The sequence below is a fragment of the Vicugna pacos genome, chromosome 10 (assembly GCF_048564905.1).
Source record: "Vicugna pacos chromosome 10, VicPac4, whole genome shotgun sequence".
Taxonomy (NCBI): domain Eukaryota; kingdom Metazoa; phylum Chordata; class Mammalia; order Artiodactyla; family Camelidae; genus Vicugna; species Vicugna pacos.
This window is the reverse complement of record NC_132996.1, coordinates 23,161,848-23,186,250: the sequence shown is the minus strand read 5'-3', so window position 1 is coordinate 23,186,250 and position 24,403 is coordinate 23,161,848. Positions and strand designations below refer to the sequence as shown.

At 35.4% G+C, this 24,403-nt stretch overlaps 1 protein-coding gene across 10 annotated transcripts in view; it reads right to left on the bottom strand.

Annotated features, from left to right (window-relative positions):
* The window catches only part of NARS2 (asparaginyl-tRNA synthetase 2, mitochondrial), a 137,909-nt gene that overhangs the window by 66,723 nt on the left and 46,783 nt on the right, over positions 1-24,403 (bottom strand). For all 10 annotated transcript variants that reach the window (XR_012076495.1, XM_072969108.1, XM_072969110.1 and 7 more), the window contains exon 6: positions 2,605-2,699. Coding sequence is in view for 9 of the 10 variants with exons in the window: in XM_072969108.1 (XP_072825209.1) it covers positions 2,605-2,699 (95 nt within the window). In the remaining variant the exon portion in view is untranslated. The remainder of the gene's footprint in view (positions 1-2,604; positions 2,700-24,403) is intronic.

Here is a 24,403-nt window from a genome sequence, read left to right as displayed (position 1 = left end):
CAGTATACAGGAAAAGGAAAAATAGTACACTTTAGTGGAGAAACGTGGCAACACTACCGTACCCAAGTGATAAGGATTAATAGCATGTCATGGACGTCAAGTCCCCCTTGACATGACACGATGAGAAGAGACTTCACCTCTGTGGTATTCTTTCTCCGAACCCCTTAAACTCCAGAGAAACATCAGAAAAGTCCAGATTGGGATACTTTCTACAAGTCATGAAAAACAAGGAAAGACCAAGAACTGTTATAGACTGGGTAAGACTAGGGAAACATGACAGCTAAATTTAATATGGCACCTTGAAGTGAATCCAAGGAAAAGAAGGCATTGATGGAACACCTCTGAAATCCAAATAAAGTTGGGGATTTAGTTAGTAGCAATGTACTAACATTGGGTTCTTAGTTTTCAAATGTACCATGGTAATGTAAGATGTTAACAATGGCGGAAACTGGGGGAGAGGTATACAAGAAATTTGCACTATCTTTGTAATCTTTCTATAGTTAAAATTTATTAAAAAATAGAAAGCTAATTTTGAAAAAATAACAAAATAAAACTTTAAAATGGAGCCATAAACCTACTAAACCAACACAGATATACTTTTGGAAAATGTTAACCATTTACTCCATTTAAAAAATCTGCTAAATAAAATTTAGAAAAACAAAGCTGAAGGAAAGATGACTAACAATTTCTTATTGGAGATTAAATCATGCATTAACCAGAAACATGATGTACTGTTATATTAATAGTCCTAGAACTATTAAGCTAGGAACATTTGATTGACACTATCAGAAATACTTCATAACACATTATAAAATATAAAACCTCATATTCTGCCAATTTTTTAAGTTTCATTGTGCACTGTTCTGTGGTTCGCTGCATTTTACTGGGAAAGAGGGACCATATTTAATGCATCAGTGATACAATAACAGAGAAACAAACCCTTGGTAAATTTATATCTTTCACATATTATGACAATTCTGAGGGGGTATACACCCTGCCTCTAACTCTACAGATAAAAGAAATGAATAATGAAAGGCTGGTAAGACAGAGTACTCAAAACTTGGATAAAACCAAAAGGTAGACAGCATCATCTTCCAAGGTAACAAGGGTAGACAGACCCATTCAAAGGTTATTTAATTATGTGGGGGAATGAACTTTGCTCCATTATTCTATTTACTATCGAACTAAATATCCCAGATTAAGTAAAGTTATGTGTTAACTTTTAGATTTTTGTCCAACAGAGGGGCAAATCATTTCTGTCAGGTAGAAGAGAAAATTTCAAAGGTTAGGGTCTATTGGTCTGTAGGACATTAACCTGTTTGTAACCAAACTAGAAACCTTATTTTGAAATTCCTTTATTAAATTGCCTATGAATACATAGCTCCCTAAATGCTCTTTGTACTGGCCTTACTATTTTACTTACTTCCTCAGTAATTAATGAATTGAATAAAATATTTGATACATGTTCACTTTATATTTGTATGAATCGTGCTTTGAATTTTTTTAAATTTATATTTTGACAGGCATAAGGAACTTTCCATGACATGCGTGACACACGGCCTTTCCCATGTCATACACAGAGCTCTGCAAATCTTACAATCTTACTTATTATGATGGCAGTTTTCTGCATGGCATTTTGAAAATGTCAATTATTAGGTTATTGGAGTTACCAAATAATATCTTTCTCAAAGATAAATCAGAAAAGAATCTAAGTAAAATATATATTATTTTCAAGGCCATCTTTCTTCCACCATTGACACTCTGCATCTTGCCAGTAAAGTCAGTAAAAAAATAAACATGAACACTATTCTATTAAATTTCCCCTGAGTTTTTCCACCAACGCATTTTAAAGACAATGGGGAATACACAGACTCCCGTTTCACTGGAGCTACTTCCTAAAGAGATTTTTTAAGTCTCAAGCTCTGTATGAGAAAACAAAGGTATTTATATCTTTTAGGAGACTCAGTACTCACTGAGTCAGCATTAACACATATCCACAAAATCACAGCACATATGATTTAGATAGGACTTTAAAGATTTTCCTATCCAATCCCCCAAAAAGAAGGAAAATAGAGCTGAAAGGATTATAGTGACTTTCCAGTTCTGAGAGTGGCTCAAATTAGTGTGATCTAACTTAGAATACTTTCTAATTGGTTACACATCTCTCATATGATTTTGTGGGTTAATTGTCCTCATTTAAACCAATAATCTAAAAAAATTTTCCCCATCTGTTTCACGTACCTCTCTTATAATTTCCAGGTGTAAATTATAACTGCCTTTATTTTTATGACACTTGTATTTTGATTATGTATTTTGAGACTTAAACAAATGAAAGATTAGTAAAAAGAAAAAAATCACAACTGTATATTTTCAGTGCTAAATTTATCACTAAAAACAAAAGTGTCTTAGACTTACGTGATTTTTTTTAGTAAGAAATTTGATATTTGATATTGTCAAATTGTCAGTCTAAAGGTACTTTTGGTGAATTCAAGTGGACTAATCAAAAACACTAATTTCAATTTTTAGCACTGGGAAAGGAAACATTATTTCATTCCTGCCCAGTCCATAATCAGTAGTCCAGTAAGAGAAAAGAAAAATCTGTACCCTGACATCACTTCTAGGTGAAGTTGTCCCGAGACAGTTAAAAATGCAGGAACATTGAAGAAATTCTCCTCAGGTACTTTTATTTTGCTTGAAGGCTGCAAATGAAAAACACAAGCCACAAAAAGCTATTTATTACATGTTTTGCTCTGCTTTTCACATTCATGTTTGTGCCACAACTAATAAAGCATAATGCAACTAAACATATATGAGGTCAGGTCATTCTCATTAAAAAAAAAAAAAAAAGGCAGTTCACATACACATTTCAAGGAGAAAATCCCTACTTGGAACATGTTAAGGTCAAGGAAGTTTGCTCCATATTTTCAAAACATACAACAACCAAAGGACAAAAGTACTTTTGTCACAAAATATACTCTTTTCTAAAAACTGATTTTGATTGAGAGGAAAGCTGAAGCAATAGTGAATTAAAAATTTTAAATGTGAGGCATTATATAATCTTTTAAAATTCTGATCGATAATTGAGATTTAATTTTCTCAAGGGAATAGCTTGTAAAACATGTCTTGTCATATTATTAAATTGTTAATAACAACGCTTTTAATACAGATTCTAATCAACACATTATAACTTTAAACACGTAATGTCATTTAATCTTTACCACACCTCAAAGATAAGAAAAGCATGACCCAATCTTTAAAAGAGACGATGAACAATTCGATTTAAAGATTTTTATGTACTTACAATACAGACAGCGTTTATTCCATTTGAAACTGGTAGGAAACAAGCCAGTCAACATTTATAACAGTTAAGATAAAAACTTGACTTGGAGGTCAAACAATTTAAATAGTTTACTTAAGAAAGCTTCTGGATCAAGTTATGACAATTATCTATTTGAGGGTAGAAAGCTAATTTACCTACTTTTGTATTTCAAATTGTGATCTGAAAATATCTTAGCGTAATGGTGCAGTTACTGTAAAAGCAACAAAGCCAATATAAAATTTTCAATAGAGGATGTAAGATCCCTTTTAAGAGACTTAGTACCAACTACTGAATCATAAAAATCATGAAATGAAGGTATCTTATTTTATTCGATCAGTTGTTCTAAAAATACTGCAAATCATGTATGTATATGAATGTGAAATCTAATGTAAAATCACCAACAGAAATCATTTATTTATTTTATAGTTTCCTGTTATTTTTAAAACTTACTTTAATCTGGTCTTAAATGTCCTATTATTGCTTTTTAAAAATTCATTTTTGAAACCCAATATCACTTAAAGGATATTGTTTTCAAGGACTTTAATACTCAAGGCCAAAATATTTGACCTGTGTTTGGATTTCAAAATAAAAGATATGTTCTCTTGTTTCTTTACTATCCAAATAACTACATTTCAAATAAGTCTCAGTATATTTATAAGAATATTATACTCTTCTCGTCTCCTTCACCTCTTTAGTTTACAATTTGTATTGGTGTTTTTGTCCTGACTTCTCTAAAAGTGACTTCTCTCATTTCCTGTATATATAAAAAGGTCTAATCTTTAGGATGCGATTTTAGTCTCTCATTTATTAGCATTTGTACAAAATGAAATCTGATCTTATAACTCTTAAATCTAACTTGTTTAAATAGTTACAAACATACCACTACTTAATTACGTCTTCCAGTATCATATGTAAGCATAATTAGTATGATTTCATACTAATTTTTATTTGAGTTTTGTAGGGGTAATTATGGTTGGTTTTTTTTTTTTAATTTATCTTGGTGGAGGTACTGGGGATTGAACCCAGGGCCTCATGCATGCTAAGCACGCACTCTACCACTGAGCTATAACCATCCCCCATACTATTTTTTAATAAATTACTTCCTTTCAGTTCTCCTTTATATTACAATGAATACATTACATTGATTTTTTTTAAAACTTCTGTATCTATTAAGTTATATTACCTATAAATTTTATTTCAGGATATTAAAAGGACATTATAAAATATTTCTTTAAAAAAGTAATTACTGAGAGTGATGTCAGCAAAAATGGTGGAACAGGTAGCTCAGAATGCGTATCCCCTCACAGAAAAATTGAAAATGATGAGTAAAAACTGTGAGAATCAACTATGAGAACTCTGGAAAATAGTCAAAGGTTTAAAGTAACCAAACAAATGCTGAAACAAGAAAGAGGAAACTTCAAAATGATAGACTCCACCCAACAACAACAGACTGCACATTCTTTTGAAGTGTACGTGGACCTTGTCCAAGATGGACCATATGCTAGGACATAAAACAAGTCTCAACAAATCAGACAGATTATCTTCTTTGACCATAATGAAATGAAACTAAAAATATAAACTGGTACAGTTACTTGGGAAAACATTCTGGCAGTTCCTTAAGAAGATAAAGAATTACAGGGAGAGGGTAATAGCTCAGTGGTAGAGGGCATGCTTAGCATGCACAAGGTCCTAGGTTCAATCCCTAGTACATTCACTAAAAACAAAAACAAAAACAAAAACACAAACAAACAAAAAAGATAAAGAATTACCAGACATACAGTGTATCAATTCTACTACTAGATATGTATCTAAAAGAATTAAAACCAAGTATTAAATACTTGTACATTAATGTTCATAATAGCACTATTCACAATAGCCAAAGGTGGAAAAATGGATAAACGGATAAACAAAATGTAATACATAAAAACCATGAAATAATATTCAGCCATAAGGTGGAATGAATTACTTATGTATACTAAAACATGGATATAAACCTTAAAAACATTATGCTAAATAAAAGAAAGACATAAAAGGTCACATATTGTATGATCCCATTTATATGAAATATCTAGAATAGGTAAATTCCTAGAGACTGAATGGTGAGAGCCACGGTCTGGGAAGAAGGGAAATGGGAAGGAACCACTTAATGGATAACAAAAATGTTTTGTAACTTGCTAGAGGTAGTAGTCACATAATACTGTAAATGTACTAAATGCCACTGAAATGTACCCTTTAAAGGGGTTAATTTTATCTTGTATGAATTTCACCTCAATTTTAAAAAAGCATTCATAAGCAAGTAACTACTGGACCTGACAGAGTCAAAAACTACTAATGTGTGATTATAGCTTAAAGATTTGCAATCTTAAATACTCTGTTAGTAATCAAAAAATAAAAATACATGAATTAAGTATCTGACTTTGTAACTTTGGGTAAATTTAACAAGATCCTCAAATTGCAATAAACTGAAAAACTGACAAATATGACTACATTAAAATTAAGGATTTCTATTTAATAAAGGAAGATACAGTCAGTTAGCAGAACAACAGATTAAGAATAAAATATCTTCAATATCTAAAACTGACAAATGACTAATGGACAGAAAATATAAGGACCTCCTGTGGAGAAAATAAGAGAAAATAAGCTGCTCCCCCACTGGATAAGGGATATGAAAAGTAGATCTACAGAAAGGAAAAGTCAAATGGTTAAGACGTATGAAGAAACACTCAAATTCACTACAAATTTAGAGAAACACAAATTAAAACAAGGCATTTAAAGCATTCATTACATATATCAGATTGGCAAAGATTAGAAAGTTGTAAAATATCAAGTGTAGAGGCAGATTCAGGATGTGGTAGGCAGATTTCTAAGATGCGTCCCAAGATTCTCAGCCCTTAGTTTATTGAACCACTAAGCTAGGCACTAATGTGAAAGGATTTTACAAATTTAGTTAAATTTTAAATCAGATTCAGAGATTTTCTGAGTGTTCCTGATCTAATCACATAAGCTCTTTTGAAGTAGGAAAGTTTTCTACAGCTGCAGAAGAGGAAGTCAGAGATCTGAAGTACAGAAGGATTTGACATGCTGTTGTTGGCTTGAAGATGGAGAAGGACACATGGAAAGGGACTTAGAGCAGTCTCTAGGAGCTGAGAGCAACCTGGCCAGCAACCAGCAACAAAACGGGAACTTCAGTCCTACAACCACAAAGAACTAAATTCTGCTAACAGCAAGAAACAGTTTGGAAGAGAACCTCAAGCTCTGGATGAGAACATAGAGAGCTCAGAGAGCTGACACACTGGTTTCAGGCTTGTGAGATCCTCAGTAGAGAGATCTCACTCATACCATCCTGGACTACTGACCTACAGAGCTGTGAGTGTTGTTTTAAGTCACTAAGTCACAAAGCGATGGAAAACTGATTCACAGGGAAACAGGAACTCTCAAGTAATGCCAGTATAATGTAAACTGGTACTGCTATTCTGCATAACTTAGTGAAGTTAATAATGTATATATCCTATGATCAAGGAATTGCACTCCTGGATATAAATTCTAGAGAAATTTTTATACAACTCCATTAGGGAATGTGTATAAGACTTTTTTTTTTCCTGGGTGGAACTTAGAATTGAAAACAACCTAAGGGTCCACCGCTAGAAGAATGGGCATGTAAAATGTAGCAGACAAATATCACTGAATATTTTGTAGCAATGAAAAGCAACAAACAAAGGTACCTATAGCAACATGGACAGAATTTCAAAACAAACAGTTCAATAGAAAAAGGTAGGAAACAGAGTAAGATACAAAATGCATTATCATTAATGTAAATTAAAAACATACACAAAAGATCACACATATTTTATGAGGCTATATACATAATAAAAGCTACATCAAAGATATTAAAGTGAGTGCCTCCAAGAGGGAGAAGAGTAGAAGAATAGAAGTGGGGATTGGGATAAAGGGGAAAAAAAGGGGGTGCACTATGCTGGATGGTGTTTTGTTAAGTTGGCATTACCGTTCCCATTTAAACTGAGGACTATATTTCCTAGAATCCCCTTTCTTGCATGGTTCCAGGTTATAGTTGGCTATCTACTGTTGGAGAAGAATGTGCATAAGATTTGAGAGGAGAAAATGCAATTGAAGTCATTACTCTCAGAAGACCGGCAGTCCGACAACAGTAACACACACTACTATCGGTGACTGGTGATCTCTAGTTTCTAGCTTGTCCTCACTACTACTGACCAATGGCAACCACCAAATGCTGGACTGCAGTTAGTTCAGATTAAGGTTAACTGCATTAAGGGCTCCAGCTTGTCATGCCTCTCTATCTCAGTACCTCTTGGCATATCACATGCTACCCTGAGCTTGGCCATGTGACTTCTTTTGGTCAATGGTATGGTAACAGAATTGACAAAAATAGTGCCTTGAAAACATGTTTGTGCATTTCATATTCTTTCTTAGACCTATGCCACCAAAGAGATCACACAGAGGAATGTGAGAGACATGTGGAGAAGAGATGGGTAATCTCACATGAGGCAATCCTAGACCAGCCAGCTCCCAGCCAACCCATCAGCTGACTATGCTCAATCCAGATCAGAACCACTCAAGTGACCTGCAGATTCATGGGAAAGAATGGTTTTATTACACAGTGATAGGATACAAGGTCCCTGCAAAGACCAGTAATAACAGTATGCTGTGAATGAAAATTATGTTTAACTAAATTCTATATTCCTGAGGTTAAAAAAATACCCATTCAGGTACACATACTTCTACAAAAACATTGTAGCCAATATGCTCTGAGCACTTATTATGCACCATATACTGTGCTTGGGAGTTTATAAGCAATCCAATTAAGTACTAGTATGGCCATTTACAGAGGAGAAAACTGAAATACAGAGGTTAATAATTTAACTTGTCTAATGTGATGAAGAACATGAACCAAGGTGGCTGGGCTCCAGAATCTCTACTGTCAACCACACACTATTTCCAGGATTCACAAGAAATACTTAACATTAGTTGATTCTGGGGAAGCAAACTGGATCACTGGGGAACAAGGCATGATGGGATTCTCCTGCACCTGAACTATAAGCTACATTACCTGTTCAAAAAACAAATCTGAAATAACGTATTTCTAAAAAAGTGGGACTCTGAGGTATTATCAGCAAGTACTCAAAGTAAAAAGTACACCGGTTTTATTCCCTACGTATTCTTTACCACATAGATACTAACGATTTAACTTTTGTCCTATAGTGGTATGGATCACTTTGATAAACACCAATAATACAAAGCCAAGAAAAAAGTATGGAACAAAGGCAAATACCAGGAGGAATATAGGAGGTTAGTAAAGTCTAATACTGCACTACTTATAATGAAAACAGAGGTGGGGCAGGCCAAAAGAAGAGAAGGCTGAACAATACTGAGTTCTTTAAGTAGGAATTGAGTTCATACCTCTGGGTATGCTAAGCACCTAGCAAAGTGCCAGAGACAAGTATTGTTCCATAAATGCTTGTTGACCAAAAGAGTGATGTCAAGCATGAGTGAGGGGATAAGAAATAAGAAAAAGCAAAGAAAGTACAAAAAGTGTATGCAGCATACTGAGCTGTAAGAGCTTCTAGCAAAATGTTGTGGTGTTACTGGCCTAAATGATACCTTTAGTGCCCTGTTTATTTTCAAACACAGGCAGTATTATGGAAAGAAGTTTCTTGTACTAACTTTTATAACTATATTACTTATAATTATTACTTTCCTAGCAGAATTTTAAGTAGGTGTTTACTGTGGTTTTCCTTTAAAATCAGTATCATCTTCACACTTACAAGAATCTGAAAAAATACAAAATGTAGAGAATGTGTTTTCAATACACAGTTGTAAGTTTAAAGTAGCTTAGTTGAGATGGGTAGCTCAGCGGTAGAGTGCATGCATGAGGTCATGGGTTCCATCCCCAGTACCTCTGTTACAAATAAATACATACCTAATTACCTCCCCAACAGTGGGAAAAAAAAATTAAAGTAGCTTAGAGGAAATTTTTAATTTTCTTCAGAGACACAAACTGTGACTAAAATTCTAGTTCTCTCTTATCCACTCCCACTCACAAACATAATTTGTAGATATCCTATATAATTAAATACCACTTTTAGCTAAATATAAAGGACATATCTCATCTCCTCTATCTTTCAAACACCAAATTCCTAATTCTGACACCCAGCAAACAGAAAGATTCAGATAAGACAGTATCATCAATATAATCTGATCATGGGGGAAAAAAAGCTCTTCAATTTCATCTTTTTCAGCTTCCTCAAAAATGTGCCTCACTTATTCCAAAGGAGCGTCTCTCCGTATGTTCTCTCATACACCTTCTGCTCTCTAACAAATCATCCTGAGTTGTTCCCTCTAGGACAGTTTATTTCCTTCTCTCTTTATGCTTGCAAGTCTTAAAATGACCCAAACCTGCTCAAGCATTATGAGAGTTATAAGTTTTCAAGTAAAAGTTCCTGAAGAAAAAACACTGAGCTGGTGATAGCACTTGGTTGTTTATAGCATTATTCTCTGTAGATGTGGGATGTACCATCAGTCTAAGAATCACAGAAATTACCACAGATGTGTTGGAAATGCTAGAAATTACCACAGCATTATTATCCCGAAATTCCCTGGGGAAAAAACATATATTCATATAATACTATCTACCGCAATGTAAATAAAATTTTGCAACTTACTTGGTCCCCAATGATCTGACTTACAGTTTTTTGACTTTACCATGGTGCAAAAGCCATACACATTCAGTAGAAACTACTGTATTCAAAAATCCAGATTTTGACCTTTTCCCAGTTAGTGCCATGTGGTACTGTGCTTGTGATGTTCAGCAGCGGCAGCCACGGCGGCCTCCAGTGAGCCACGCGATCATGAAGGTAAGTCACTGATCCATTCACAACCATTCTGCACCTACACAACCATTCCGTTTTTCACTTTCAGTACAGTATTCAACAAATTACATGAGATATTCGACACTCCATTATAAAACAGGCTTTGTGTTAGATGATTTTGCCAAACTGTAGGTTAAGTGTTCTGAGCACATTTAAGGTAGGTGAAGCTAAGCTATGATGTTTGCTAAGTCAGGTATATTAATGCGACTTAATGATATTTCTTCCATTTACAATGGGTTTATTGTGACTTAGACCCGTTATAAGTAGAGGAAGATCTGTATAAGGACCTCAAGCTAACCTAGCACTTCAGTGATTTGAGATATTATCTTTAAGTATTTCCACATGAACTTGGGTATATTTTTGAGCCTTCAGTTTTATGCCACTCATTTATTTGTGTACTGATAACAAACTATTTTAATTTAGAGACTTTATAGCATATTTTAATTCCTGTTTATCCAAGCATTTTTGATCACTGTATTTCTTACCATTAACATGAATGGAAACTTTTCCAACATCTCTCCACTGAGAAATACCTTTCTGTCTCATCTCAAATATAGGTATCTCCTGTATATTCAGGTCCTACTTCAATTCATTTTTCAAATGAACAAGTATTTACAGTGACTACTACGTGCCAGGTACTAGGCTAAATGCAGGGATACAGAAATGAATAAGAGACAAGGTCTCTGAGGAACTCCAATATTTTTTAATTTCATGGGTCTACACTGTGAAACAAAAGTTATTTCATATGAAGCTCTGATCTTCAGTTTTGGGAACCTGAGAATATGTGTGAAGGAGGTTACACCGACAAAGTCCTAATTTATTCACTAATTCATCAGTTGGTCTGTTAACAGCCTGAAGGAACTTACAGAACTTTCCCCAAGTTTCCTACTCCTTTAGGTGTACCAACTGGCTTACAGATTGTTAAAAAAAAAAAATTACCCAAAACAATAAAACTAACTGCTGCTCATTTGCTGAAGGTGGAGGTACAAACAATGTGATCCATAGAAAAAGACTCACAAGCGATACCCCAGCCAAGGAAGCTGAAAAGCCAGTTAATACCACACACATCTATTAGACTGGCCAAAATCCAGAACACTGACAACACCAAATGTTGACAAGGATATGGAGCAAAAGCAACTCTCATTCACTGCTGGTGGGAACACGAAATGGCTCAGCCACTCTGGCAGTTTCTTACTAAACTAAACATACTCTTGCATTACGATCCAGCAAATGCATTCCTTGGTATCTACCCAAAGGAATTGAAAACTTATGTTCATTTAAAAACCTGCACACAGATGTTTACAGCAGCTTTATTCATAATTGCCAAAACTTGGATGCAACTAAGATGTCCTTTAGTAGGTGAATACATAAATGAACTGTGATAAATCAAGATAATGGAATATTATTCACTGCTAAAAAGAAATAAGCTAGCAAGCCATGAAAAGACACGGAAGAAACAAATGCATATTACTAAGTGAAAGAAGCCAACAATCTCACTTCTGGGTCTATACCCAAAGGAAACAAAATCATTATCTTGAAGAGATATCTGTATTTTCATGTTGATAAAAGCATTATTCACAATAACCAAGGTATGGAAACAACCTAAGTGTCAGCAGACGTACAGAAGAAAATGTGACATACACACATACACACACATGCACAGAGGATTTAATCAGTCTTAAAGAAGGAAATCCTCTTATTTATAACAATATGAATGAACCTTCAAGGCATCATGCTAAGCGAAATGAGCTGGACAAAGAAAGCCAAATATCTTATGGTGTTACCTACATGTGGAATCTTTTTTTCTTTTTTTTTTAAGTCAAACTCATAGAAACTGAGAGCAGGAAAGTTGTTGCCAGGAACCAGGGGGTGGGGGAAATAGGAAGAGGTCGGTAAAAGAGCACAAACTTTCAGTTATAAGATGAATAAGGTCTGAGGATCTAATGTACACATGATGACTATCGTTGATAAACACCGTACTGTATAAGAGAAATTTGCTTCCAGTAGAATTTAAGTTTTCTCCCCTCCACAAAAAAGGTAAATTTGTGAAGTGATGGACATATTAATTAATTAATTCAACGAGAGGAATCCTTTCATAATATGTAAGTATATCAAATCACCATACTGTAAAATTTAAATATCATTTTTGTCAATTATATCCATTAAAGCTGGGGGGAAAACTTTATATCAGTTTTCTGTTTCTGACTTCATATAAAAGGTGGTCATATAGTATGTTTGACTTCATTCACTCAAAATTGTAGATGTGAGTTATCCATGTTGTTATCTGTTACTGTAGTTCATTCATTTTGATTCCTGGAGTGTATTCCATTGTATGAATTTATTACTACATATCTATTCTGTAGTTTATAGATATTCATGTTGTTTCCAGCTTGAAACTAATACGAATAATGCCGCTATGTACATTCTTGTACATTATCTAGCGTTACATGATTTGTATGGAATAGAACTGTTGAGTCATTGGGTACGCATATTTCTGACATTAGTAGATTATGCCAAACTGTTATCCAAAGTAGTTATACCAATGTCCTTTGCCACCAGCAGGATATACGATCTCACACTGCCTTATATCTAAATAGTGATTCTCAAAGTGTGGTTTGTGGTTACCCGAGGTTTCCCAAGATCCTTTCAGGGGGTTCATCAGGTCAAAACTACTTTCATAGTAATAGTAATAAGTTATTTGTCTTTTTCACTGTGTTGAAATTACAATGACGGTACAACAGCAGTGGGTAAAACTGCTGCTGTCTCAGTTCAAATCATGGCAGTGGGTTGAACTGTTCTATAGTCACTGTATGTATTCTCCACCACCATGTGCTCACAACAGGAAAAGTCAGTTTCACTAAAGAATGTCTTTTAAGAAGCTGTTTCAGTGGCTGGTTTTATTAAATCCTGATCCTTAGTACATGCCTTTATAATATTTGGTGTGACAGAACAGGAAGAACACGTAAAGCACTTATGTGACAGTGCTGAGAGCTAAGCAAGCTGCTGTATGTCATGGAACACCACTTTTCACTGCACAGAGTGCCTGACGTCATTATTCAGCCTTGAATATTAGGCTGATGTTTTCTCAAAAATGAATAAAGGGAGCCTATTGCCATGAGGAAAACAACTGATATTTTTTTTACCAATGATAATGTTTGAGATTTGAAGCAAAAATTGAGATTTTGAAAAATGTGAAACTGCCACTGTGAACTTGATAGCTTCCCAATCTTTAAAGACTTTTATGATGAGATTGAGGGTGATATTAATGAATATAAATGCTGACATTTAAAAGATCTGCATAACTCAGAAAATCAGTATTTCCCAAATAACAATGTATGATGCTACAAAACTACATGAGGGTTAAAGACCTACTCTAATTGTAAGTTAAACCAAAGGATTTTAATGTAAAGGGTATGAAAGTATGAAAATATATTTGTTATAATATGAACTGGAAAGAGTATTCCAGGCATAGCAACAGTCAGTAGAAAGATCAGTACATTATAATTGAATATAGATTCCACATTGTAACTAATCTTTAAGAAACTACCATTTATTGAGTTGCAGTAGAGTATCAAAGAAGAACAGCCACAATCATCTGACAAAGCTATCAGAACACTGCTTTTTCCAACTACATATCTATATAAGGCCAGATTTTCTTAATACACTTCAGTCAAAACAACATATTGCAACAGACTGAATGCAGATACAAATAAGAGAATCCAGATGTCTTTTCCTAATCAGACATTAATGAAATGCACACATAATAATACCACTCTTTAAAATTCTTTTTCTTTTAGAAAACGTATGTATTTTCCACAGAAATATTTTATGTATGCTAAAATATAATGAATTAATTACAGTTAATTTTAGGTGAAGTAATAAATATTTAAAATTCTCCTCAGCTTTGATTCCTAATGTGGTGAAGATCAACAGAGTACGACTCACGTAAACAAAACCTCTTCAGGGTCCTCCGTAACTTTTCAGTGTAAAGGATCTGGGGAACTGCTGTACCAAACAGTCTCCCCTCAACAGGAAGCAAAGTGAGTTTCTTAACACAATCAAGTCCTATATAAAGTCTTAATAAATAGAAGACATCCAAACAGAAGAAATCATAGGCAGAAGACTCACAGTCTCATAGACTGAAAACCTCCAATCAAATCTTAAGCCTCCTGTCAGAATAATCTTTATAGAACTAAAATTTTGATAACTCTGAAAACAGTACAGAAATTCCCTTGATGATTCCCCATAGTATCCCCTGAACTAGCATAAAAGAAATTTCATTTTCTGGCATTCACCATTCTAAAGCTTTCTCTCTCTAATCCATACTCATGCTGTGCACACTAGTCTTGTTTAACCACAAAATATTCTTACTAACCTCTCTGGATCACTGTACACAGTACACTGCTCCCCCTACCCAGAAGTCTCCTCTTCTGTTCACATAGCTAACCCTTACTTATCCTTCAAGTTTCAGCTCATAAATCACTTATCCATGAAGCCTTCTTACCAACAGCCATCCTAACACCTGCTCAGTGCCTAGGCTTGGAAAGATGACCCTCCTATGTACTTCCACAGGAACCTATATACACATGTCATTCACTCATCCAGGCACTACTAAACCACGGAGACAGAACAATGAATAAGACAGCTCTCTCTGAAAGCTTACAATGTCTAATGGGGAAGAAAGAAAATGAACACATAAACTCAAAAAGAAACAAGACAAGTACAATTTGGGGTGAGTGAGTCAGGCTGGGGGGAATGGGAAGGGCAGCACTCGGAAGCAGCAACATGCAAACAGGAACCTGAAGGATGAGAATGTATTTGCTATAATTGGAACTGAGAATACTCCAGGTAGGTTACTGTAGCTTGACAGGATCAAGCATTAGAGAGGGTTAAAAGATTCGGTTGGAAAGGAAGGCCAGAGTGAGGCCACTGAAATGCCTTTATAGATCATGATAAGCAGTGTAGGTTTTATCTCAAGAACACAGAGTAACCACTGAAATGGTTTAAGAAGGGTTGTGGTATTATGTGTACTAAGATTATGCTAGTGTCTGAATGATGGACAGACAGTAGGAGGGTAAGAGTGTAAGTGGGGAGACTCATCATGAGGTGAGAAAAGACAGTGGCTTGAATTAGACAGGTAACACTGAAAACAAATGGAGAGACAGGATTTATGTTGAGGTAAGTCAACAGGATTTACTGATAAATTAGATGCCTGATTGGGGAAGACAGGGGAAATACGAATTAAATTTCACTTCCAGGTTTTTTACTTAAGCAACTGAGTGGATAGTAGTAACTTTTACTGGGATGGGAAAAACTAGAAGAGAAAGAGGTTTTGGAGGGAAGGAATCTAGAGTTATATTTAAGACATTTTATTTGAATATATATTAGACATTATAGGACAAATGTCAAATAGGCAGTTGATTCTACAAATCTGGAGATCAGAAAGAGACACTGGGGCTGGATATATGTTTACAGCTGTCACTCAGTAGGTGGTATACAAAGCCTTGGAACTGGGTGAGATGCCTGGGGAGAAATGATAGACTAGCGTTTCTCAATGTTGATGATAACACTCTCTAGCAAATATCGTAGCAATCTGAGGGCATTTAGTCAGCAGGAGTTAGGTTTATCCTGCAATATGTACAAAGTCCTATATAACTAAGACCTGCAATCTCCTAATTTTCTATCGTTTAGCTAGACATTTATATAGGTGATTAGTATAAAATTATCAACCAAACAATGCAGATTTGAGCTGCTTGATAAACAGTTATTACTTTTATCTAGTTTATATACTGGGTCTCAGTATAAGATTTGCTTGGAAAAGACTTTAGAGCAAAAACATCTGAAAATCACAATAGATGATTTTAACGTCCCTTCCACCCTAACATTCTACGATTCAACTCATCTTTCTCTGATCATATAAAGTTTATTAGTGTAACAACTTAATCCAGTCTTTCTCTATCTGTACAATACAATTTGGGGGGGGGGGGCGGCCCTAGGTTGTTCTGCCAATTGAAGACAGAAAATGCAGAGCCAAAAAAAAAAAGAAACCGAGAACTACCAAAAATTTTAAAATGTGTATATCCCAGTAAGTTTCATATTATGGGGGTTATAATCCTTCCTGTTTCTTTGAGGACTTCCAAGAAAATATTAAATAAATATTTTGAATTGCTCTCCATTTATCTGTTCTCATAGCAGAACAAATATAGCTAAGTAGTTTCAAAGTCTCAAGGGAATGAAATAAAAAAAACCCACACAAATCTCAGTCTGTCTCCATGTAAAATATGTAGCAAGGAGAGAGTTATCAGCAGTTAACCGAGTAGTGAAAAGCAATATAATCAACAACGGAAAATTTATTTCACCTCCATAGTTACTGAAGCACACACATCCCATTTTATCTCCTTTTACTCTTTTCCCATCTTTTACTTTGTCCTCACTATCCCCACACTTTCCCCTATTCTATTTACTCATAATCCCAGAGAGGAAAAGTTGAGAACAGAATGCATAAAGATGAGGCATGGCACAGAAACTTCAGAGGTCTCGAATCAAAACAGCATGCCATTACTCCGTTTTCCTTTGTCTGGTTAAAGATCATGAAGGAGAGGGACAGTACTCACCATCTCCAAGCTCTACATCACCAGTGAATACCCTATTTTCTCTCTTTATCCCAATTAAGGGTTCACAGAGAGATTATGCCTTTTGTGATACAGATAATAAAGAATCAAAGAACCCCTGCATTAAACAAGACTTTAACAGAAATCCCTTTTTGAAAAAAGAAAAAAGACCCTAAAGCTTTAAAGCTTTGTGTTAATTGTTAAGCCAAATGTCATACAAAACTAGTTTCTGGCAAGACCTGTAGTAGAATACAGATTTCTCAGCTTCTAGTACACTCATCTTTCTAATATATAAGGTAGCTCCCCTATTTTTTTTTTTCCAGTGAAGTACAAATAATGCTGTTGGATTCAAAATGCTTTTTTGAAAAAGTGTATTAGTCTCTCATAAGTATGGAATTCCGATCATATAAAACAAAACAGAGGAACTAAATCTGCCACATGGTCCCCAAATATTTGTGGTTTGGTAGTTTTATGTTCCCCACTGAGCTGTGTCTCAAATGGGGCTGCCATCATGCCATAGGAACTGCTATGGCAAGCCGTCAGACTGCATCTCACAGATGAATGCTAACACCAAGGGAACAGCTCAGTAACTGCATTCGACTTGGCTGCTTTTGTTACTTTCGAGATGTTCCTGCTACTAACAAGCCTTATAAGTAGGCCTTTCACTGATCTAATAATTTCCAACAAGTCCAGTTTATATTTCCATACTTTCCAGTTGCTACAAATATGTGTATCTTGGTGCACACTGAACTTCCAGCATAAAAATAATCTTTCTTAAAATAAGGATCCATTTACATTCCAGAACACCCACTACCTAGAACACCCACTCTTAGCCCTGAGAAAGGGTTCATTTTGGCAAATGTTTGATCAGTAGGAAAGGAAGTTATTAGCTTAGACTGTTTGTAAACAGTCTGCTTTCTTGCTGAGCAGCCTGAGAACGAAACAACAAGGACAGAAACAAGAAAAGACATCTGGAGCCTGCAAGATCAGAGGGAGAAGCTGGGGCAAAACAAAAGGTGAATAGATAATGCTGCCTTATTTATTTTTTCTTTTCTTTCACAAAAGCAACACAGTGCAAACTGCCCAAAGTACAATTTGCTCCCAAATGTAAAGGAGTCAGGGAAATGTATCAAACATTTTTCTTCACTATCATTCAGAAACAGTGATTTTGGCTTACCAGTTGTCAGACTAGGGCTACAAAGATGGACATGACATGGTCCCAGTCCATTTACTACCCTCTTATTCCATTTTCTGGCCCTTCTGTAACAAGGGAAATCTGCTGTCCAGAGTTAAGTCCTTAAACCACTTGTACACATCAACTAAACGAACATTTCCTCCTACTTAAGTGTGATAAAGGAAAAAAGTGAAAATCTTGGGAAGAGGAGGTGATGGAAATATTCAGGTAGTAATGGCAAATTTGGAATACTGCTTATCAGAGAAATCCCCTTTAGCCCTCTCTGATCATGAAGCATTGGTTCCAGACATTTCATCTTTAACTCCTAAAAACCTCTTTTGTTCCTTCTTTTCTATTTTTACCATTACTTCAAGACTTGGTGCATATCACTTCCTATTTAGATTTTATGCCAGTGGCCTAATACCGCCTGCTCTCTCTCCCTCTGCTAACCTAGTCTTACTGCTTTCCTCAAAAGTCTTTTCCACGCTTACAAACAATCACTGGTTCTGCAGTGTATCTTCCATTCTGTCCTAACCCATCATCTTTCCTGGCTTCCTTCCCACTAAACTCCATTAAACACTCAGAAACAGAAAAACATATTGACAATACTCTTCAAACCTAACAGATCTCGTTTTCCCATTTTGCCTTAGTAATTCTCACCCTGGGTGCTGATTCTGCATCTTCCCTCTGAATGTACCTGCCCCTCTCCCTGCTGAGAAACAAAGCTTCACCAATTTTCTACCACTCAACTGTATACCGCTTTACAATGTTACTTAAATTTGTATGTACCCATCTCTTCATAAGGTCCTTCTTGGCAAAGACTATTTTATATGTCTTTTACTCGCCCTAAAGGTCTTGGCTACCACTAAACACAGTAAGCCCTCCACAAATATTTATAAAACAAAACTGCACTTAACATTATAAATCCTTATCAAATTTCATTCTATGAAAGTTAGTCCCTTATCTCCCACACCTCCTCCCAATATAAAAATTGAATCCAACCAATTATAACTAAGACAACATATTTTCTTGAAGTTCCTGTGAGGTGTAAAGCAAGCTACTGACACTTGGACCAGAAAGGCTTGTTTACCTTTACCTCTGGCTGTGGTTCTTAAGGATAATCTATGAAGTTCATCATTTTGATGCTATTCAAAAATTATCCAAGATTCGTATTTTGGGGGATAAAAGTATCTCCTGAGTCAAAAATGCCATGGAATGCTTCCTTCAAGGATAGTATCCATAAAATAAATGTCCAATTTCCAACAAAAACCCATTCACCAAAACAATCAAATGGCATTGGTCGTAAAGAGTAAAAGCTCAAAAGTGTTTCTATCAATTCCTAGTGTTTACGAAGCTCACATTTTCGTTTCATTTATGAGTACTTAACTGAATTCTAATGAATCCTAATTTATGTACTAACAATATGCAAGTTCACATTAAAACAAAAAGGAAAATCCATTTTCTACTTCAATTAGCAACGGAAATAGCCATTTGTAGAAAAAAATAATCCCCTCCATATTAAAAGTTCAAAGATCTCTAGCAGAGGTGAACTAGTTAACATAACTACTTCTAGGAAAATACAGGCCAAGAGCAGAGATGAAACAAAACAAAAATGTGCCTTGGTACTAACATGCAAAACCTACTTTTAAAATACACCTAGAATCCAACCACATTTTAGGATCTACCATTTCATCTCTAGTCTAAATCATTATCTTCTGTCTACCTGGATTATAGCATTAGTCTCTTAACTGGTTTTTCTTCGTCTGCTCTTACCACCTACCATTTAGTTTCCATACATTAGCCAGAATGGTCTCATTTAGACACTAGTGATTATGTTACTCCTTTCTTAGAACTCTCCGAGGACTTGGCATTCTCACACAGAGTTACAGTTCTTCCAATGGCCTGCAAAGTCCTGTACCCAAGATTCCTAATGGACATGTTTCTGAGTATTACAATGATTAAGGAGAGGTACTGCAGTTTAGTGGGTACTACCAGAGTTTCAAATATTCCATGGAACATTCATGTTAGTGAATTATATGAGTTTTGTTTTTTCAATATACTCTGAATTTTCCAGAATACAACCTTCATGTAAATTAAGGGAAGGCCGTACTTTGTTTTCAGAACTCTATCAAGAAGTATTCACCATTTCACAAAATCCAATCACCATTAGCAACAGTGTTATGGTATTTGAGTCAGCAATATAACACATCTGTTTAAGTCCTAATTTATAGCTCTTAAGGTCAGCCACTCTGTATAAAGGCTACTTGTATTCTAAACTTGGTACACCATAGTATTTACATAAAAGAAATATACTAATTATGTTACTTTCACTTTCTGTCTTCTTTATATTGAGTTGGGAACATGGTACTATTTTCTTCTTTAAATTAAGTGAATAAAAAGCTTATATAATCTATATTTCATTTCAGGAGAGAAAAGGGATTATTACACTACATTTGTTATAAAAAGGAGTATTTTACCTTATCACAGCCCTATACAGTGGGCACCTATACTCCCAACCCCTCATAACCGTCTGACCTCAGTTTCCACCATTCTTCCTGTCATTCACTATGCTCCATCCACACTGGCCTTTGTGGTTATTTCTTGGGAACTTCAGGCAGCTCCAACCACAGCGCCTATGCACCTGCTGTTCTTCCTGACTGGAATGTTCTTCCCTCAGGTATCAGTATTACTCCCTCACATCCATCATGTTTTTGTTTGAATATCCTTTCAATGAGGCTTTCCCTGACCACCCAGTTTAAACTTGAAAAATCAATCCCCCTCTCCCTTTCTCCCTCTAATCATTTTTCCCCCTCTTTCCTCCAGAGTACTAATCAGCATGTGTTCTGATTATCCATTGCTGAGCAACACTGTCTAAAACGTAGTGGCTGAAACAACAATATAATGCTATTTTTCAGGACTCTGTGGGTTGCCTGGGTTCAGCTGGGTGGTTCTTGCTTGGGGTCTTTCATGTGGTTACAGTCAAATGGTTATTGGGACTGAAGTCATCTGAAGGCTCAACCAAGCAAAACATTCAAGATGACTTCTTCAACCACAGGTCTGGTGCCTCAGCTGGAAGGGCTCAAACTGCTGGGAATCACTGTCTCACCACTTAGCCTTCCCACATGACCAGTTTGGGCCAGCTCAAAGCACAGGGGTTTCTTGCTAGTCAAGACTTCTTATACAGATACTGGCTTCTCCTAAAGCTCACATTCCAAAAGACCTAAGGCAGAAACTGAAGTTTATGACTTAGCCAAGGAAGCTTCATTTCAACCTTGTTCTATTGGTTATACACAATCAGCACAAATAAAGTGCAGGAGGGGGAAAGAATGGTATGAATACTGGGAAGCAGAGTACACTAGAGAACTATCTTCAGAGACAGTTACCACCATACCTAACATACTACAGATTTTACTTTTATATTTTACTTGGTGTGCCTTCTACAAGGATATACATTCTCAAAGAAAAAACTTCCATGTACTCTTTCACCACTATATCCCCAGTACATGTTATGTACTCAATATTAATTGGGAAAAAATAATTATTGCATTAAGTAAGTGTACATCACTGATTCACCCTAGATGCTTGCTTTTCACCACAGGCCTCTCCCTTCCCCAAACTCCTATCAATTTAACTTTCTGGAAAGGGACCCGGAATGAATCCGGGTTATTTCGTAAGCAAAAAGTGAAAGTCAAGTTAGGGGCAAAAATCAAAGACAGCAATATCAAAAAGAATCACAAACTGATTACTCTGTCCCACGGATATCTCTGATCACTCCCGCACTCAGTTTCTTCTTGTTGGAAAACCATGCTTTGACATTTAATACTTCTATACAGATTACCCTATAAAACTCAATTAAATATTTATTCTGTCTACAATTTTATGTGTCAGCTTTATCTTCTGGATAAAGAAAGATTTCTTGAGGACCAGCTCATTTGAACTTAAAAAAGCAATTGCTAATTAAAAATTCTCAACATATGATACAATACAAATCTGTGCATACAAGTATATGGCAGGAAAAAACTGAACTAGCTAGTGATTCTCCTAGTTGGTAAAGGTAAAGCAGTTATGCGTATGGGAGAAAAAGGGTGTTGGTCATGATCATCAAACTTTTTAAGCCTGTGTCTACATTTGATGTTACATATTTAAGAGTTTCTCCAAGGGCAGTACCTTTCAATTTTGACTGTATATTAGAGGCACTTGTAAGCTTTTAAAATTCCCCATGCCACACTGTATTCCAGACCAAGTAATCTGAATTTCTGGGAGCAGAATCCAGGCATTTATGCTTTTAAATGTTCCTAGGTGAATTCAACATGCAGTAGAGACTAAGAATCGCTGCCTTAAACTCTCCATTCTCCTTTCCCCTCATCAGTCTCTTTTAAACTAACAGTGGGGAAAAAAGAAACTAGGAAAAAATTTTTTTAATTTACTCAAAAGAAGGCGAAAAAGAAAGGAATTGTTTTAAAAGGAAAAATGTACAAAGTAAAATAGAAAGATGGTTTAAAAATCCAAATGCATAAGCAATCACAATAAACATTAGTAGACTAAATTAAACAGTAAAAAGAGCAAAAACTAAGTGATTAAATATTTCTTTAAAAATCTGAGCTGCATACTGTTTCCAAGAATCACGTAAGACAAAGAAAGGTTGATAATAAAAGGATGGATGACAGTTAAAAAACAAACAAACAAACAAACAAAAACCCATGCCAGACAAATGCTCATCAAAACCAAGCTGGTATGGTTAAATTAATATCAAACAAAAGAGATGATAAGGCAAAAAGCAGTACTAGAAAGAAAAAGGACCACTACATAACTAACAAGTGATTTCACCAAGAAGTGATTCTAAACTTGTGTATACCAGTAACATAAGCTGAAAAATACATAACGCAAAAACTATGAGAAAAAAATGAAATATATACCCGAGGATTTTAACATACCAGCAAATGGCAGATAAAGAAGACTAAATGTCAGTAAGCACGCTGCAGATATGTGCATACAATTAATAATCTCGTTCTAATACACACATATTGAACACTGTACCTGATAACTGAAAAACACTCTTTTCAAAGATACACAGAACATTTATAACACCACAAAAATATAAAGTGTCTAGGAATAAATGTAACAAAGATTCACAATCTTCATTTAAAAAGTTATTATATTCTATTGAAAGGTATTAAAGAACTCCTAAATACATGGAGCAATGTGCTATGTCCAGTGGTATGAACACTCATACCATAAAGATACCAGTTTTTGCAAACTGATCTACAGAATCAATGTTATTCCAATTAAAGAGCAAACAGGGTTCTTTGGATCTTATCAAGATGATTTGTAAGTTTAAATGGAAGAGAAAAGGATCAAGAATAGCTAAGAAATTCCTAATATAAGGTAGAAGGATTTGCCTTTCTACCTATTAAAAGACTTATTAAAGAGCTACAGCAATTGAGAGTTAGGTACTAGCACAGGGATATTCTGATAAACTAATGGACTAGAATAGAACACACAGAAATAGAGACACATACATGGAAATTCGATTTATGGCAGAGCTGGCAACTGCGATTCCAGGAAGAGAAATGAACTACTCAATAAACAGTACTAAAATAATTAGTTATCCACTTTGGAAAAAAAAAAATTGGACTCTTAAATCATGACTAAAATTCAATTCCAGGTAGATTAAAGACATACATGTATAAGGCACAAACTATAAAACTTTCAGGAGAAAATACAGAAAGGATCTCTTAAAGTACAAAAGCACAAACCATAAAGGAAAAGATTGAAATCTGACTACATTAAAACTAAGAACTCTCTTTATCAAAAGACCATAGAAAGAAAAAGGCAAGCCACAAACTGGGAGGAAACATTTGCAACAACATACTCAATAAAAAACTGACACCTACAATATAAAAACACTGATATCAAAAGACAACACAATAGAAGAAGAAATGAGTGGCCAACAACCAGAAGGAAAAATCCCCAATCTTGACAGTTATCAGAGAAAAGCAAATTAAAATCACAACAAGATTCCATTTTATAACCATGAGATTGGTGAAATTTTAAAAGACTGAAAATATTGGGTATAGGCAAAGATGTGGAACAGCACACCCTGCTGGTGGCAGTTTAAATTCATTCTTCCCTTGTAACAGCTCAGCATGCCAGAACCTTCACTCCAGAGGGATCAGGTCAAGGACACAGGGCTCTCTTGAACACCAGCTCCCAGTCAAAGGACTATCCTAGCAGGAGGAAGAGTGTGCCAGCATTTCTCATCTTACCCACAGCTACCTGCTGCTGAAGCTAAGTTCTGGGTGAGTGTGACTGAAAGGTGGGGGTCCCCTTCTTCTGCCCAGTGCCTGCTCCTGGGGACAGAGGCTCTGCCTTGAGTGAGGCACTGCTGAGAATA